General features: G+C 45.8%; 1 protein-coding gene across 1 annotated transcript in view; it reads right to left on the bottom strand.

Annotated features, from left to right (window-relative positions):
- NOCT (nocturnin) overlaps positions 1-18,561 on the bottom strand; it is a 33,886-nt gene extending 15,325 nt beyond the window's left edge. The window contains exon 1 of the mRNA XM_055275947.2: positions 15,564-18,561. Within this exon, the coding sequence (XP_055131922.1) occupies positions 15,564-15,753 (190 nt within the window). The 5' untranslated portion in view covers positions 15,754-18,561. The remainder of the gene's footprint in view (positions 1-15,563) is intronic.
- Between the last annotated feature and the right edge of the window lie 660 nt (positions 18,562-19,221).

Raw genomic sequence — 19,221 nt, 5'->3', positions numbered from 1 at the left:
TTCATATAGTTAACAGGCACATCAAAATAGCTTTATCTCTTCTGCCTAGTGTCCATTTAGCAACATCACCCCATCCCCTGCCACTGACTAATTCTATAAGCACATTTTTACATACATTTAGAATTGGATGTCTTAATTCCTTGTACCACTATTATTAAAACCTTACTGCTATTTTGCTGTATAAGAATATAACTCTTCTTCTAAACAGTCTTTAAAGAACTGCCAGAGAATTCAGATTATTTAGATTTCTGAAATACAATAGCAGTATGTAAACTCCCATTTGGTAATACCTTTACTTTCCTAAAAAACACAAGTGGGACGCTGGGCGTGGTAGCTCACTCCTGTAATCCTAGCACTTTGGGAGGCCAAGGTGGGTGGATCACCTGAAGTCAGGAGTTCGAGACGAGCCTGACCAACATGGTGAAACCCTATCTCTACTAAAAATACAAAAATTAGCCGGGTGTGGTGGCGGGCGCCTGTACTCCCAGCTACTTGGGAGGCTGAGGCAGGAGAATTGCTTGAACCTGGAAGGCAGAGGTTGCAATGAGCTGAGATCATGCCACTGCACTCAAGCCTGGGCGACAAGAGCGAGACTCCCTCTAAAACAAAACAAAACAAAACCAAACCCACAAGTGGGCTAATCACAAATATATTTGAATATAGGTACACCCTTAATACTACCAATTACTACACACTTCTAAAGCAATCTAGGCAGATCACAATTTAAGTTCCTAAGAATGCTGACCATAAGGAAAACGGTCGGGCTGCAAGGAAACACCCTCACATCAATAATTAGAATGCTGGATGACAACCCCAACAGTCGAGACCCAAACTGACTGGGCCCACCGTTCCAAGCACTCCTAATAGCACTAAGGAATCACTCAGGGCCGGCCGGGCGTGGTGGCTCAAGTCTGTAATCCCAGTACTTTGGGAGGCCAAGACAGGTGGATCACAAGGTCAGGAGATTGAGACCATCCTGGCCAACATGGTGAAACCCCATCTCTATTAAAAATACAAAAAATTAGCCGGGCATGGTGGTGGGTGCCTATAGTCCCAGCTACTCAGGAGGCTGAGGCAGGAGAATGGCGTGAACCCCAGAGGCAGAGCTTGCCATAAGCTGAGATCGCGCCACTGCACTCCAGCCTGGGTGACAGAGCGAGACGCCATCTCAAAAAAAAAAAAAAAAAAAAGGAATCACTCAGGGCCGACCGCTCTCCACAGCTCCACACAGGGTTCCTTCCTCTAGCTGCCCAGCAGCTGCCTGTTCTAGGCTTTGCCCAAACCATTCAGCGTCTAATTACTTCTCTCACAGTTTGCGTTTAGTATCTTGAAACGAAGGGCTGGCAAAAACGCTGATTAAAAACCAAGCAAAAGCCAGGATTATCTTGAGTACGCACCTGGGAAGCTATGGAAGCTGATCAACCTCCACCCGAGGAAACCTTGAAGCACACACAACACACAAAAACTAAGCCATCAACAGCACAGGAAGGCATCCCTGAAACAACAATCCAATGCTGCCATCTACTGGCCATGCGTGTTGAACACCACACAAAAACTAAGCTAATTTAGCATCTGATTTTCATTAGCCTTCTTAGAGTAGGTTCCAGAATACCTGGCCATCTTCAATACAAACAAGAATTCACACAAGATAACCACCAACATAAAGCAGCCTGGATGTTGGATATACAATATATTTATTTAATATATACTGAAGGAATCAATAAAGATTCATAGCAACCAGGCTTAGCTCTATGGATCAACAAATGGCTCTCGGCCGGGCGCGGTGGCTCACGCTTGTAATCCCAGCACTTTGGGAGGCCGAGGCGGGCGGATCATGAGGTCAGGAGATCAAGACCACGGTGAAACCCTGTCTCTACTAAAAATACAAAAAAAAAAAAAATAAGCCGGGCGTGGTGGCGGGCGCCTGTAGTCCCAGCTACTCGGAGAGGCTGAGGCAGGAGAATGGCGTGAACCCGGGAGGCAGAGCTTGCAGTGAGCCGAGACTGCGCCACTGCACTCCAGCCTGGGCGACAGAGCAAGACTCCGTCTCAAAAAAAAAAAAACAAAAAAAAAAAACAAAAAAAACCAAAAAAAAACAAATGGCTCTCCTTTTCTTATACCTGGCCCATTTTTCCTACTTAGGGTACCCTTGGATATTTGAACTACAATCTCTGTCCTTTACTCATGAGACTTTAAGCCTCCCAAGGGCAGGGACCGTTTCCCTTATTTACTGTTTCCCCCAGGATCCAGCCCAGTGCTTTAAACAATGTTAACAGAAGATGGCAAGTGACAGCAAAGTACCAAGAAATTCTGTCGAACATTGATGGAGGACCACCTTTTATTGGTGGAGCATTTTATGGTATACCAAGCATTTTTAATTGCTGTAACCAGTTACCTGCTCAAGAACTCGTTGGCCATTATTTACACCACTTTATAGATAAGAACACTAAGGTTCAGAAGTGTAAATGAGGTCCTAAGTCATCATTAAACGTAACTCTAGGCCAGGCGTGGTGGCTCACGCCTGTAGTCTCAGCACTTTGAGAGGCAAGGCAGGTGGATCACCTGAGGTCAGTAGACCAGCCTGGCCAACAACCCTGTCTCTACTAAAAATACAAAAAAATTAGCTGGGCGTGGTGGCAGGTGCCTGTAATCCCAGCTACCCAGGAGGCTTAGGCATGAGAATCGCTTGAACCTGGGAGGCAGAGGTTGCAGTGAGCCGAGATTGCACCACCGCACTCCAGCCTAGGTGACAGAGCAAGACTGTCTCAAAAAAAAAAAAAAAAAAAAAAAGAAAAGAAAAAGAAAAAAAAGTAACTCTATCTTTCTAAATTTTTGTGAAACTGTGGTGTGCACCCATCAGCTAGAAAATCGAAACTCAAACAATGTGGCACGTCCCTTGAAGGTCCACCTGGCAAATGAATGCAGCCACCTTCAAATTTTGCATGATGTGGGCTTGTATGACAGGAATTTCCAGATCCTAGAGACTGGATTCTAAGTGCCAATTTAGGCAGAAGGATCGCTTGAGCCCAGGAACTCAAGACCCGCCTGGGCAATGTAGTGAGACCCCATCTCTTATATTAAATTTAAAATAAAAATAAAAATAAACTAAGTGCCAAGTTAAGAAGATATTACTTTCTGGCATGAGTCAAATATTTTAGTTAGTGACCGACCAGTCTCCAAGTCTGTTATTGAGTGCCACTGACTGAGTATGACAGGCCTGCCTCGAGTACTGAGCCTTATAGCTAAAGCCTCAGCTCTCTCCAGGAAGTTTGGCCTGCGGTTCCGCAGAGGCAAGGAAGTCTTAAAGCAAGGACTCAAGTTAGGCTGCCTGAATTCAATTCCTGGCTCCACTTTTTACTAATAGGATCCTGAATAACTTATTTACCTCTCTGCTTCTTCATTATCTTCTTCATATAGGTAAGTATAACCTATTTTATTTGGTTACTGTAAGGATTAACTGAGTTAAACTAGAGGTACTTGGCACATCCTAAGTGATTAGCTAAATGTTAGCTATTCTGTTTCATTCTGTAAAACTCACTTTTTTCCCTAGGCATAAAGAGAAGGCTATTATTCAGCTGGGCATGGTGGCTCACGCCTGTAATCCCGACACTTTGGGAGGCCAAGGTGGGTGGATCACTTGAGGTCAGGAGTTTGAGACCAGCCTGACCAACATGGTGAAACCATGTCTCTATTAAAAATACAAAAATCAGCTGGGCATCGTGGTGGGTGCCTGTAATGTCAGCTACTCGGGAGGCTGAGACAGGAGAACTGCTTGAACCTGGGAGGAGGTTGCAGTGGGCCCAAATCACGCCACTGCACTCCAGCCTGGGCGACAGAGCAAGACTCCGTCTCAAAAAACAAAACAAAACAAAACAAAACAAAACAAAACAAAAAGAGAAGGCTATTATTAACATTCGAGATGATGTGCCAGACTGCTTCCATGTATTTTCATTATTCTGTCCCAAATCTGGTGAAGTGGGTATCTGCACAGCTTTCTCTAGATTGAACAACTAGTAAGGGGGCTGGCCCTGGAGAAAGTTACCTGCACCTTAGACTGCTGCTCATCAGCATCTCCAGCCGTGCTGATACTGCCTCAGGGCAACTGCGATGCAGCTGTCCTGCCTGGCCCCAGGCGCACACAGCAGCCCATTCTTCAGGCCAGGAAGAGGTCAAGTTCCATCTCCTCCATCTGTCAATGTCACTGTCATCACAGCACACACACACTGGCACAGCACAGAGTGTACAAAGCAGTGTCACGACCCGCTTGGCATTACCAGAGATATCAAGTGAAGGTCAGAACTCTCAACCTAACGTGTCTAAAAATACAAGCACCTAGACTAAGCGTGACAATCCAAACAACCTCTCTTTGCCAGGTGGCAGTCACAGACCAGACAAAGCTGAAGCGTCATCCAGACAAGACTGAGCCATACCTTCAGCCAGGACACTCATATGGAAAAGCTCTCTAAAGAGAAGGAAATCCCTCCATGATAAATGCTTAGTTTAACATGTTCGACTGGTGCTCAATTGTCTATTGGCTGACAAATCATTTCCACAAGCTGGGCTTTTCTAGCACAATCCTCTGCAATAAAAACATGAAAAAGCAAAACCTAAAAATCTGATGATCCCCCATCACTAACATTTCTGGGACACTTGGAAAAATGACGTGTTTTTACAGTTGTGAGTGGAAATATGAAACTATACGGAGCCTTCTGCTGACTGTACAGAGTCCTCTCTGGATCAGGGATCTACCGATTGTGACCCATGAGCTAACTGGCAGCATCCTGTCTTTGTGCTGCCTGCAAGCTAAGAAAGGCTTTTATATTTTTAAATGGTTGGGGGGGGGGGAACCTTAAGAACAGTAATATTTAATGACATGTGAAAACGATATGAAATTCAAATTTTAATGTCCATAAATAGGCTGGGCGCGGTGGCTCAAGCCTGTAATCCCAGCACTTTGGGAGGCCGAGGCAGGTGTATCATGAGGTCAGGAGATCGAGACCATCCCGGCTAACACGGTGAAACTCTGTCTCTACTAAAAATACAAAAATTAGCCGGGCTTAGTGGCGGGCACCTGTGGTCCCAGCTACTCGGGAGGCTGAGGCAGGAGAATGGCGTGAACCCGGGAGGCGGAGCTTGCAGTGAGCCGAGATTGCGCCACTGCACTCCAGCCTGGGCAACAGAACCAGACTCTGTCTCAAAAAAAAAAAAAAAGTCCATAAATAAAGTTTACGTATTGTCTATAGCTGCTTTCACACTACAACAGCAGAATTGAGTAGCTGCAACAGATATATGGCCCAGAAAGCCTAAAATATTTACTAGCTGGCTCTTTATGGAAAAAGTTTGACAATCTCTGCTCTAGATTATATTAAAATGAGCCTTTAGCCAGGCATGGTGGCATGGGCCTGTGGTCCCAGCTACTTGGGAGGCAGAGACAGGAGGATTGTGTGAGCCCAGGAGGTTGAGCCTGCAGTGAGCTGTCTCTGCGCCACTGCACTCCAGTCTGGGTGACAGAGGAAGACCCTGTCTCAAAAAAAAAAAAAGGCCAGGCATGGTGGCTCACATCTGTAATTCCAACACTTTGGGAGGCTGAGGCAGGCAGATCACCTGAGGTAAGGAATTCAAGACCAGCCTGGCCAACAAGGCAAAAACCCCATCTCTACTAAAAACACAAAAATTAGTCGGGTGTGGTGGTGGGCACCTGTAATCTCAGATACTTGGGAGGCTGAGGCAGGAGAATAACTTGAACCCAGCAGGTGGAGTTTGCAGTGAGCCGAGATCATGCCACTGCACTCCAACCTGAGTGACAAGAGTGAAACTCTGTCTCAAAAAAAAGTATGAAAAATTTTTAAATAATGAACCAAACATGGTGACACATGCCTATAGTCTCAGCTACTCGGGAGGCTGAGGCAGGAAGATCCCTTAAACCCAGGGGTTTGAGTTCAGCCTGGGCTATATAAAGAGACCCCCATCCCCAAAAGAATTGGCCAGGCGTGGTGGCTCATGCCTGTAATCCCAGCACTTTGGGAGGCTGGGATGGGTGGATCATTGGAGGTCAGGAGTTCGAGACCAGCCTAACATGGTGAAACCCCGTCTCTACTAAAAATACAAAATTAGCTGGGCATGCTAGCGCATGCCTGTAATCCCAGCTACTTGGGAGGCTAAGGCAGGAGAATCACTTGAACCCAGGAGGTGGAGGTTGCAGTTAGCAGAGATTGTGCCACTGCACTCCAGCTTGGGTGACAGAGTAAGACTCCATCTAAAAAAAATTAAAAATAAAATTGTATAGGCCATTTGGAAGGCAGCTATGCTCACCACTAGTCCATTTGTATATATATCATAAAACCAATAAAAGATGTTTAGTCACTTAAAAAGGAGGGGAAACAATTTTCATATACAAATTCCCAGAGCATTGCTTGAATAATTAAGGCACATATTCAAAAAAGAATATGTTGCATATCATTGGGCAGGTTGGTTCTAGGCCAAGATAGCAAAGTAGAAAATACATTTATTTTCTCTCCTTCCTAAGATCTTGAAGAAATAAAGTACCTGTATTTAAATTTTTTTTTTTTTTTGAGACAGAGTCTCGCTCTGTTGCCTAGGCTGGAGTGCAATGGCGCCATCTCGGCTCACTGAAACCTCTGCCTCCCGGGTTCAAGCAATTCTCCTCCCTCAGCTTCCCGAGTCGCTGCTGGGATTACAGGCACCCGCCACCACGCGCGGCTAATTTTTGTATTTTTAGTAGAGACAGGGTTTCATTATGCTGGCCAGGCTGGTCTAGAGCTCCCAACCTCAGACAATCTGCCCGCCTTGGCCTCCCAAAGTGCTGGAATTACAGGCGTGAGCCACCGCGCCTGGCCTATTTAAAATTTTTTAAAGAATGCATCAATAACACTGAAAACAAGAAGGGATGCATGACATCAATGGAGCAAAAATTTTGGAGGAATTCCAAGAAGACAGAAACAAGTTTGAATTAACAGAGAAACCAGAGTGAAGGAAAGGGCAGTACAAGTTACCAAAGGTAAACGTGGTTTTCCCAAGAGCACCCTGAAGAAACTCCAAGCTGAATCAAGAAATAGAAAGGGCAGGAGAAGCTGAGGGGGTAACTGTTAGGGCAATTCGTTCAAGAATGAAAGTGAACGGTGGCACTAGTTACACGTGTCCCCTCTCTCACAGACAAAGCCGGGAAGGGTGGCTTTTGCCTGCTCCATAGAACCAAAGAATACCCCAAAGAAAATGGGTGATAGCTTTAGAGTGGCTTGCAAGGGTGAATGGACCTGAAAGAGAAGCAGACCAGATCAGGAGCTAACTCTGAAACTCAAGGATGGTTTTAAAAAGCGGAGAAGGGGTTGGACTGAAGAACACAGAAGGAAACCCTCCTTTCTTTGGCAAAGGCTGTACCAGCCTGCTCCCTCTCATGCATTCAACAAGGAAGCCTGGCTGCCCGCTCTCTAGATTACCTTCCCACTCAGAACATGCAAACTGGCTGGGCGCGGTGGCTCACACCTGTAATCCCAGTATTCTGGGATGCCGGGGTGGGCGGATCACTTGAGCTCAGCAGTTCGAGACCAGCCTGGCCAACATGGGGAAAACCTGTCTCTACTAAAAATACAGTAGCTGTTGTATTATTGGGCCAGGCATGATGGCGCACGCCTGTGGTCCCAGCTACTTGGGGGGCTGAGGTGGGAGGAGTGCTTGAACCAGGTTGGTGGAGGCTGCAGTGAGCTGAGATCACGCCACAGCACTCCAGCCTGAGTGACAGAGTGAGACCCCGTCTCAAAAAACAAACAAACAAATAAAACAGCATGCAAAACTCCCTTCCTCTCCAGGAAAGAGGCCTAAAGGAGAAACAAGCACACACATCTCGATATATTTAAAGTACGAGAGACGTTATAGACACAAAACAGGCTTCTATGAAAAAAGGAGCAATTAAACAACTAGAAATGTCTAGGAATTTAAAATGACTGCAGAACAAAAATTTTCAGAAAATCTCATGCAACAGAGAAGAGATAAAAACACTAAAATATGAATGGAGGCCTGGCTAGGTGCCTCATGCTTGTAATCCAGTACTTTGGGAGGCAGAGGCAGATGGACTGCTTGAGCCCAGGAGTTTGAGACCAGTCTGAGCTGAGACCCCTGTCTCTACAAAAAAATTAAAGTAGGTAGGCATGGTGGAGCACACCTATAGTCCCAGCTACTTCAGAGGCTGAGGTGGGAGGATCACTTGAGCCCAGGAGTTGGAGGTTACAGTGAGCTATGATCACGCCAGTGCACTCCAGCCTGGGTGACAAAGTGGAGACTCTGTCTCTAAAATAATTAAAAAAAAAAAAAAAAAAAAAAGGATGAATAGACACGGAGGAAAGATCCATATGGCCAACAATCTAACAGGAGTTCAAGAACATGAGAACAAGAGACAATACAGTAGACAAAATAACCCGAGAAATGATACAAACTTTTAATGTGCTAAGGCATGTCTTTAGATTGGATGGGCGCATCAGATGCTGAGACATTTATCCTGATGGACCTTTTGAATACCAAAGATAAGGAAATCTTGTAAGCCTCAACAGATAATCAATACTCACAATGGTGTTTAAAAGTTCAGAGGAAAGACTGGACGTGGTACCTGTAATCCCAGCACTTTGAGAGGCCAAGGCGGGTGTATCACCTGAGGTCAGGAGTTCGAGACCAGCCTGATCAACATGGCAAAACCCCGTCTCTACTAAAAATACAAAAAATTAGCAGGGCGTGGTGGCAAGGGCCTGTAATCCCCAGCTACTCGAGAGGCCGAGGCAGGAGAATCGCTTGAACCCGGGAGACGGAGGTTGCAGTGAGCTGACATCGCACCATCGTACTCCAGCTTGGGCAACAGAGCAAGACTCCAACTCAAAAAAATAAAATATTAAACTAATTCTAGAAATAAGTCTCAGTGAGTCTATCTGACCTACAAGATTTGAAAGATAAACATTTTCCTTCAGCAGACCTTCAATGATAGTTAGCATCCATAAAAGCAAAACACACAAGAGGAAATAGAAAAGTATAATATCCCAGGTATTATTAGAATCTGCAGTGTAACTTACTTTGCACCCTGTACTAGACAAGATATTTGTAGTCACAAGCATATTTGCAGACCGGCAAACAGAGCTGTTTAAATACCGGAACCTCAGAGTTGGAGGAAAGATAGAAAAGGGAAAGGAAGACAGCTGGAGAGGATGTACCAAGACCAAGGAATTTCCCAGATATCCTTCCAGAACAATTCTTATTGTCACTTTGGATGCATCATAACTTTTTTTTTTGAGATGGAGTCTTGCTGTGTTGCCCAGGCTGCAGTACAGTGGTACGATCTCAGCTAGCTGCAACCTCCACCTCCCTGGTTCAAGCAATTCTCCTGCCTCAGCCTCCCGAGTAGCTGGGATTACAGGCACACACCACCAACACCCGGCTAATTTTTACATTTTTAGTATAGATGGGGTTTTTGCCATGTTGCCCAGGCTGGTCTCGAACTCCTAACCTCAAGTGATCCCCCTCTCCTTGGCCTCCCAAAGTGCTGGGATTACAGGAGTGAGCCACTGTACCCGGGCAGCATCGTAACTTCTAAACACTTATTTTCATGGACTTGCCAAGAGCTCAAGAGCAGCCTGGGCAATAGTGAGACCCTGTCTCTACAATAAATAAAATAAATATTTTCCTTTCTGCACAACTCTCCACAATCCAACAGTGGTCTCTAACTTTTGGACAGGAGAATCACATCATTGAGAGACTCAGAATAGGCTTCTAAGCATTTAGTAAAACAAGCCACCTCACAGGTGTCCGCCTGTGTTGTCAGTATGTGGCTGTTGTCTACCCGGGGCGTATGTCAGAATCAGTAGATGCTCAGGCCCCACTTGGAGATACTAAAATCCAGAAGATCTGAATGGGACCCATGCATTTTTTTATATACTGGAAGAAGAAAAAATTGTTATAGGGACATTCAAATTGGATAGTACCAATTTTGTTTAGCCTTCTTTCCCCTGGGCACTGTTGCCCACATCCCTGACACTGAATTCTTGCTAAGTATTAATATATGATTCAAATGTTGCTTTGAGGCCACATAGAGACAGAGGACAGCTAAGGTTTTCACTTGAGGTCTCACTCCCTCCGTGGGAAGGCTGATTTTCTCCCATTCTAAGAATAACAATAAATAAAAAGTATCTTAGCTGCTTTCCATGGAAGTCCAAACAGGTTTACTATGAGGCTAAATGCCCATGCACACTGTCCTTCAAATTTCTAATTATTTACTGAAGTATATAACCACCACTTAAGTGGCTATCAAAGCCCTATAAACTCTAATTAGTGGCCGGGCGTGGTGGCTCACGCCTGTAATCCCAGCACTTTGGGAGGCCAAGTGGGGGGTGGATCACCTGAGGTCAGGAGTTCGAGACCAACACGGTGAAACCCTGTCTCTACTAAATACAAAAAAATTAGCCGGGCATGGTGGTGCATGCCTGTAGTCCCAGCTACTTGGGAGGCTGAGGCAGGAGAATTGCTTAAACCCGGGAGGCACAGGTGGCAGTGAGCCAAGATTGCGCCATTGCACTCTCCAGCCTGGGCAACAAGAGCAAAACTCTAAAAAAAAAAAAAACAAAAAAACTCTAATTAGTCACCAGTGACTCCTGACAGCAAATACAGATGCTGTATCTCCCTTCCTAACTCCAAGAAGCCAGAACACAATTGCCTCACTTTTCTTTTAGTAAACATCATAGAAACCTCCTTATTTTACTCACTCTGTAAGTTGTGCGACTACGTGGATACACTCCCATTACAATGTCAGTCTCAAGTTTCCTCTCACTGAACTTTAATATGCAAATTTCTTCCCTTTTTTTTTTCTTTGAGAGTAGCTGGGATTACAGGCGCGTGCCGCCACGCCCGGCTCATTTTGTATTTTTAGTAGAGATGGGGTTTCTCCATGTTGGTCAGGCTGGTCTCGAACTCCTGACCTCAGGTGATCCGCCTGCCTTGGCCTCCCAAAGTGCTGGGATTACAGGCGTGAGCCACTGTGCCCGGCACTGGAATTTCTTCCCTTTCTTAAAAGCTGCTTTTGGCGGGGTGTGATGGCTCATGCCTGTAATCCCAGCACTTCTGGATGGCTGAGGCGGGAGGATTGCTTGAGCCCAGGATTTCGAGACCAGCCTGGGCAACATGGCAAAACCCATCTCGACAAAATATACAATTTTTTAAAGCTGCTTTTGTTGGGGGTCAATGTTCCTTCTCAGGGGTCTCTTGAATTGCCTTAGGCCCCAAGCTCAAAGATCCTTTTTTTTTTTTTTTTTTTGAGACAGAGTACTGCTCCTACTCTGTCGCCCAGGCTGGAGTGCAATGGCGCAATCTTGGCTCACTGATACCTCTGCCTCCCAGGTTCAAGTGATTCTCCTGCCTCAGTTTCCCAAGCAGCTGGGATGTACAGGTGTGCACCACCACACTTGGCTATTTTTTTTTTAATGTTAGTAGAGGCAGAGTTTCACCATGTTGCCCAGGCTGGTCTTGAATGCCTGAGTTCAAGTGATTCACGCCTCGGCCTCCCAAAGTGCTGGGATTACAGGCATGAACCACTGTGCCCGGCCAGGCCAAAGGTCTTAAGGCTCTTCCAGAATCCTCTCCAGAGCTTCTCAAGCTTTCCAGGAATAAGTACCTTTGGGGAAAGGAGGGGCAGAGCTCATAAACACTCCCTAATCTTTTCAGAATCCCCTGGGGCACTTGTTAAATATGCACTCCACCAGCCTTCTCCACAGGAAACTGATCAAGCAGATGGGTGAAAGGCCAGAAATCTGCATTTTAACAAGTGTCCCAAATGATTCTGCCTCTACCCCCTTTCCTAAGATGCTTGCCACAGCTCCTGCATGCGCCACCTTCTTCCAGGCATTGTGTGTGTGGTCTTCTCTGCCTGCCCCCACAACCCCGCAACCTGTCCCCTTCCAAAGCACCCTCCTTTTTCACCTATTCGAAGCAAAGCATTTCTTGACAAATTCAGCCACACTGATTTCTCTTTCTTCTCAACTCCCGCTGCAATTAGTCATGTCACCTTTTACGTGGACTATTCAATAAAGCTTGTGGATAAATTGCTATCAATTCATCTTATTCATTTGTTCTAGGTAAAGTCTAGTGTTGAGACAGCAAGCAAGGTTAAATGATTTACAAATGTTAGAAGTGTGTGGAATGTGAATCTGGAGCCATGGTTATTAATCCCAAAGAACCCCAGTTCACCATGTTTAAACTGTTGCCATTGAATGCTAACAGAAAAATCATACATTAGTTTTCCCACAAGGAAAGCAATTTATTCCATAGCAGCTTGATAATTACAAGCTTTCCAGTTTCTTCTCTCTCATAAGCAGTTTACTCACATAAAGGACATATTAAATAAAGCTGCCTTCTCAAATGAGCTGGTGGCATTTGCCTTTAAAATTGTACCATGAAAAAAAGCAAATGTTCTAATGGTAGAGAACAGTAGTTCAGCCAAGTCTTCATTCTCTGAGGAGGAGGGATGTGGAGGATAGCATTTATAAACCCACGGATGACTTCCAACTGCGTTTCATCTAGTACAGTAACTGTGGCAACTGCTACTTCTTATGGGGGCTGCTATCCTTGAGAAAAGAAAGCCAACACCAAGATCATCCCCAAGGTCACCTTTTAATTCTAACAACATGGAATCTGATAACTCCAAAGGGACTGTACTTATCTTCCCAATAACTACCAATTGCCAAGGGGCATAAGTTATGCAGGAACTGATTAGCAAATGTGGACAGCTGTCGGGACTCAACTACTCCCCACCACAAGGCTCAGAAGTGGAGAGGAGCTTTCGGCCCCTTCAATGTCTCTCTCACATATGGGTGCCAGATGTCCAAATTTGGGGGCACAGAAGAACAATCTAGAGTTATTCTTTTTGTCATTTCATTTGGTTATGTGGAATCCAGCGCCCATCATGAATGACTCAGACTTAATAGGCCTACAGTAGGATCCAAGAATCTGCATTTTAAAAAAGCACTTAATAGGCTGGGCGCAGTGGCTCACGCCAGTAATTCCAGCACTTTGGGAGGCCAAGGCAGGTGGATCACCAGAGCTGGGGAGTTTGAGACGAGCCTGGGCAACATGTTGAAATCCCGTCTCTACTAAATACAAAAATTAGCCCGGCACAGTGGCGTGTGCCTGTAGTCACAGCTACTTGGGAGGCTAAGACAGGAGAATTGCTTGAGCCTGGGAGGTGGAGGCTGCAGTGAGCAGAGGTGGCGCCACTACACTCCAGCCTGGGCAACAGTGCGAGAGACCTTGTCCCACAAAAAATAAAAATTAAAATTAAAATTAAAAAGCACTTAGTGCTGGTTCTGAGGCTCTTTGGAAAACAATGTCCATTTTTGCAAAGTGCCTCTTCTCTCACCCTTCCTCATCTGTGTCTCATGACTTTCTGCATTTACTCCTGCTTTTTCCAAACAAAATGCTTTATAGTAATCTCTTCCAATCCTAACCATGCTTCAAGAGCCAGCTGAAATGCCACCCACTTCTAGAAGCCTAAAAGGGACTTCCTGCTTTCCTGCACCCTTGTGCCATTTCCAAGTCGAGAGAATAAAAGGTGTTTCATTTCATTAAACAGCCATTTCTTTGTGCAAATCTCATCTCTTACTGGGCAGTAAACTCCTTAGGGACTGACTAAAGCTCATGTTTTTACCTCCCATAATAAAGCACCTACATTGTGTGAGACATTCTGTAAAGATCTGGAATGAGAGAACAAGCAATGAATGAATCAATGCATGCATGTTTCTTCCAACAAGCTGCTGAAGCTAAAAATGCATGAACAGGAAAATTGTCTAGACTTTACAGTAACTGCCTACAAAAGTTTAAGTACCATAAAGTCCTTCAATTTCCTTAGCTGTAAAACTAGGGGGTTTCAGGGAATTTCTTCAAAAGTTCATTAAACACTTTCTTGGGTCAAAAGCCCAACATTCCAATCTGACCTGATATTATTACTCAGATAACAGTAATTACTCAGATAACACAGCGATCTCTGTTTTACACAAGCTAACTGTATTCCCATGAGGAGGTACCTACTAACCCTGCCTCTGAGACTTTGAGGGAATTTAAGATATAAGCTGGTACAGAAGACATCACCTGGTTTTCTTTTACTTTTCCTACCTCAAACCTCTAACAATGCTGTTCTTAAAATTTCCAGCAAGAAAAAAGTTATCAGGCAGTATACCCATTCTGGCAGTTATTTCACAATGTGCCACATTCCTACGAAATTGGGGGTGAGGGTGGGGAATCTAACTGTCAAGTTCACTCTAAGGAACAATATAGTTCAGAGTCTCCAGCAACCAATTCAACATCCTAATTTTAAAATGACTAAGTTGGGCATGGTGGCTTCCACCTGCAAATCTCAATTACTCCAGAGTCTGAGGATAACTTGAGGCCAGGAGTTTGATACTAGATTGGGAAATACCTAAACATCCGCCAACAATGCGAAAAGAGTTTAAAGTCTTGGCTTCGATCACATTCCAGATGATCATTTTTAAAAAATATATATATGTATTTTTAAATTTTTATTAATTTTGTTTTGAGACGGAGTTTCACTCTTGTCGCCCAGGCTGGAATGCAATGGTGCGACCTCGGCTCACTGCAACCTCCGCCTCCCGGGTTCAAGTGATTCTCCTGCCTCAGCCTCCGGAGTAGCTGGGATTACAGGCGAGTGCCACCACGCCCAAGCCCGTTGGCCAGGATGGTCACGAATTCCTGACCTCAGGTGATCTACCCGCCTCCGCCTCCCACAGAGCTGGATTACAGGCGTGAACCACCGCGCCCGGCCTATTTTTAAAAATTTTATAGGCCGGGCGCGGTGGCTCACGCCTGTAATCCCAGCACTTTGGGAGGCTGAGGCGGGTGGATCACGAGGTCAGGAGTTCAAGACCAGCCTGGCCAAAATGGTGAAACCCCCGTCTCTACTAAATATACAAAAGTTAGCTAGGCGTGGTGACGGGCGCCTGTAATCCCAGCTACTCGGGAGGCTGAGGTTGCGGTGAGCCAATATCGTGCCACTGGACTCCAGCCTGGGTGACAGAGTAAGACTCCGTCTTAAAAAAAAAAAAGTAAAATGAATCAATGTGTTATTATCACGACTTAAAAAAAACTTAATATCTAGACCATGAAAGCCATATGAGCAAATAAGCATCATTTAGATTTTTTTTCCATAAAAATTTCCGTTAAGTCGTGCAATAAAACGTGTAACCAACATAGTAACTTGAGGCCTCGGAAAGGGGAACTTTAACGGTCAAGAGCAAGAAATTCTGAAAGACGGCCTCTAAGCGTCAAGCAGGAACCTGAATACAGTCTCCCAGTTCTTACCAGCTTTGATGCAAGCCCCAGGCAAGTCGGGGAACAGGGAAAGAGGAAAAAGGGAACAGAGAAGGTTGCTCCGGGAAAGGACCCACTTTCAGGCCAGACACCACGACCGGCAGCCCCGGGCTTCCCATTCATTCCGCGCTGTCTCCAGGTGGCGGCCGCGCGTCAGCGGCCGTGGCGTTCTCGGCCCGGAACTGGGGTGCACTCACCTGTTCGGGAACACGACCTCGCGGCGCCCGAGGCCGCCGAGGCCGCCGCCAGCAGCCGGGGGGATGCGAGCCTGGGAGCAGCCGCCGGCGGGGATAACGGGCGGCGCAGCCCTGGGGCAGGCAGGCGGCGCAGGCCGGGCGCGTCCCTTTGCAGCAGGGCCGAGCAGAGCCGCCGCGGACTATGAAACATGCCGGGCGCCGCCGCCACCACCGCGGCCCCTCGCGCGCCCGAGGAGCGGAGCCCGGCTGGGGCCGAGGGCAGCGAGTCGAACCGACTGTCCGGGCAGCTGCGCAGATGCTCCCAGGCTCCTTCTCGCGCGGCGCAGGTCCTGGGGAAATCCCGGGCAGCAGAGCCCGAGAGCGAGGCACAAGAGCGCTGCGTCGGCACCGTCTGCTGTGAGACCTGGCGAGACCTGCAGGGCGTCCGGCAAGCGCTGCGCGCTGACAAAGCGGGCGCTACCAAGCGGGAGCTGGAGGGGGGATCCGCGGGACCCGGCCACTGCGCGACCACGCCAGGCTCCCTCGACCCGGCGTAATCCTGTTTTAAAAGGAAGCAGGGCTTAGGCTGATTTATAGGGTAGAATCCGTAGGCGGACTAAAATAAGAGGTATCCGTTGAAGCGGTTCCGAAGAAAAATGTCCCCTTCCGCTGGCCAGCATGGAAGCGCCCACAGGCTGGGAATCCCGAGACAGTTCCAGGGCTGTGGCCCAGGGGACACGTGTCTGTCAGAGTGGCAGACGGCGTCCGTGTGTGCCTGCGCGGGTCTGTGTGGATACAGCAAAAGGCGTCCGCCTCCGACCCCCTCGGCAGGGTGTGTTGCGTTAAACGATATTAAGCACAATAAAGCACCGCCTGTGTGCGAGGCGACGTTGATTAAAACAGCGTCCCTTTCCTCAAAGGTGTTATACTTAGGCAAAGGGAGCAGAAGGTGGCAAGGGAAGTCAGACCAGAAAGCTCTACAAGGTAGAATGAGATTATTGCCACAAGATGCCAAAGATTGGCGATAGAGATGACAACAGGCCCGGGATCTCCAGAAAGTTCATTAGAAGGATTGGCATTTGAGTTGGCCTATGACGTGGAGGTCTAGAATTTACCCACGTGAAACTTTGGAGGCGGTGGTGGTGAGTTATAAATGAAAAAAGTAAATAAGGGTGTATTTGGGGAAACAACTCTTAGTCATGTAAGATGGAAGCTAAGGAGTAAGAGGACAGATGCGTGGATAGGTTGTAGTGTAGAAGGAAGGGGATTATAGTAGGCTTAATTCGGTAGATAGCTGCGAGCCGTTGACGTTTTGTAAGCTGGGCAAAGATATGGTCAGGGCTGTGCTTTAATTGGAAATCACATGTCTCTGGTTCATGAAAAGGCAGAAGGGAAATCAGCTGAGATAACAGATACTGTAGACCTGCACCAGGTTACTGTTACTGGAAAAGAAAGGATGGAAGAAACATCTCAGACAGGCTGGGCAGGAAATGATGACTAATCAGGAATAGAAATGGGATGAGGGGGAGGGAAAACCCAAGACTGGATTCTTCCCTGAATGATTCATGAGTTAGAAATGTATTCTATTGGTTTTCCCATGATTTTGCTGATTCCCCTGTATTGTGGAATTGCAAGCTTTTCATCACAAGAATATTCTAAATATTTTTCAGACCTAGGTTATATATCTAACACCTGTGGATAGAGGGTGTGGACAGATCAGCTGGCACAAGTTGATTACAACTTCTGGCAGACAAGCTCCTTGGAAGTCATTAAAGCCTCAGTTTCAGTTTCCTTATCTATAAAACATAGAATCATACCTTAGTCATTAGGTGAAATAAAAAGTGATAATAAGCTACTCTGGGCACACTGCCTATGGGGTAGCCCTGCTCCATAAGGAGCAGTACTTGTAAAAAGAATTTTTTTAAAAAGGTGATAATAAAATTAGCCTATGAAAAGTGTTTTGCAAATATAGCAAAATGTTGATTTTGAATCTAGGTAGTGGGTATGTATGGGTATAGGGACCACGGGAAAAATGTTCCCTTTGTCCTCTGAAGTTTGCTGAAAAATCAACTCACAAAAGGCAGATTAATGGGAGAAAAGGCATATGCATTTATTAATGTGTGCACGGGGAGAGTCACAGAGTGATTACACACCCCCAACGGGGTTCAGAAGCTTGTATACCATCCTGGTAAACAGACTTGGGGAGAGGGGAGCAGAGGCATTCTGTTGAGGAGATGACTAGGGAAAGTGAATGGATCAGGGCGCAGGGATGAACTTGCACATTATCTTGTGAAAGGGTCTGTTCAGGTGGTTACATTTTTAGTCTTACAAGGAAGGGAAGAAAAAACAATTGTTCCTTTTGGTGGGTTTGGATCATAGCCAGATAAAGGAACTTCAACTTCATCCTGTGCTTTGGGAGAGATGGTGCGGGGCAGTGAGGTCAGAGAGACCTTGAGGCTTCCATTCAACAGGTCAAAGCCCCATATTTTGGGGTATCAGTTTCTGAGTCCCAACACGAGTGTTCACTTACAATTATTTTTCCCCCATATATTTGGAGATTTTCATAATAAAATGTTGGGGAAAAGTGCTTTGAAAAATGAAAAAATAACTGTTCAAATATAAACTGTCACTATTTAAAGAGATTCAAAGAGCATGCTATCCTGAAAGTGCATCATATTATTTATTTTTATTTATTTATTTATTTGAGATGGAGTCTCTCACTCTGTTGCCCAGGCTGGAGTGCAGTGGCAGGATCTTGGCTCACTGCAACCTCCACCTCCCGGGTTCCAGCCATTCTCCTGCCTCAGCCTCCAGAGTAGCTCTGACTACAGGTGCACACCACCACGCCCGGCTAATTTTTGTATTTTTTAGTAGAGACAAGGTTTCATCATATTGGCCAGGCTGGTCTCAAACTCCTGACCTCAGGTGATCCCCTCCCCTCAGTCTCCCAAAGTGCTGGGATTACAGGCATGAGCCACCATGCTCCACCTGAATCATATTTTTTATAATATATTAACACTAAGCAATCAGAAAGATAGAAATTAAAACTTATTCCCTTGAAAATGTATTCAGTAAACATTTGTTGAATATACATTATGTGCCAGGCTCTATATTAGAGCATACAAAAATAAATTGAACAAAATCTATTGACAGTTTAGGGGGTAAGACATTGTATAAACAAAAATACTTGTAATTATCTGCTAATAAATACAGAATCACTATATGGACAAAGTATTGTGGGAACAGAGAAGAGGAAATGTTACTGGAAAGGGATCCCAATCCAGACCTCAAAAGAGGGGTTCTTGGATATTGCACAAGAAAGAATTCATGACGAGCTCATAAAGTGAAACCAAGTTTATTAGAGAAGTAAATAAATAAAAGGATGGTTACTCCATAGGCAGAGCAGCACTGAGGGCTCCTGATGGCTTTTTCTTTTTCTTTTTTTTTTTTTAATTGAGATGAAGTCTCTCTCTGTCACCCAGGCTGGAGTGCAATGGCACGATCTCGGCTCACTGCAACCTCCACCTCCCATGTTCAAGTGATTCTCCTGCTGAGCCCACAGAGTAGCTGGGATTACAGACGTGTGCCACCTCACCCAGCTAATTTTTTTATTTTTATTTTTAGTAGAGATGGGGTTTCGCCATGTAGGCCAGGCTGGTCTCAAACTCATGATCTCAAG

The sequence above is a fragment of the Symphalangus syndactylus genome, chromosome 4, assembly GCF_028878055.3.
Source record: "Symphalangus syndactylus isolate Jambi chromosome 4, NHGRI_mSymSyn1-v2.1_pri, whole genome shotgun sequence".
In the NCBI taxonomy this organism is placed as follows: Eukaryota; Metazoa; Chordata; class Mammalia; order Primates; family Hylobatidae; genus Symphalangus; species Symphalangus syndactylus.
Note: the sequence above shows the minus strand (reverse complement) of the source record. Positions and strands in the feature narration are given on the sequence as shown.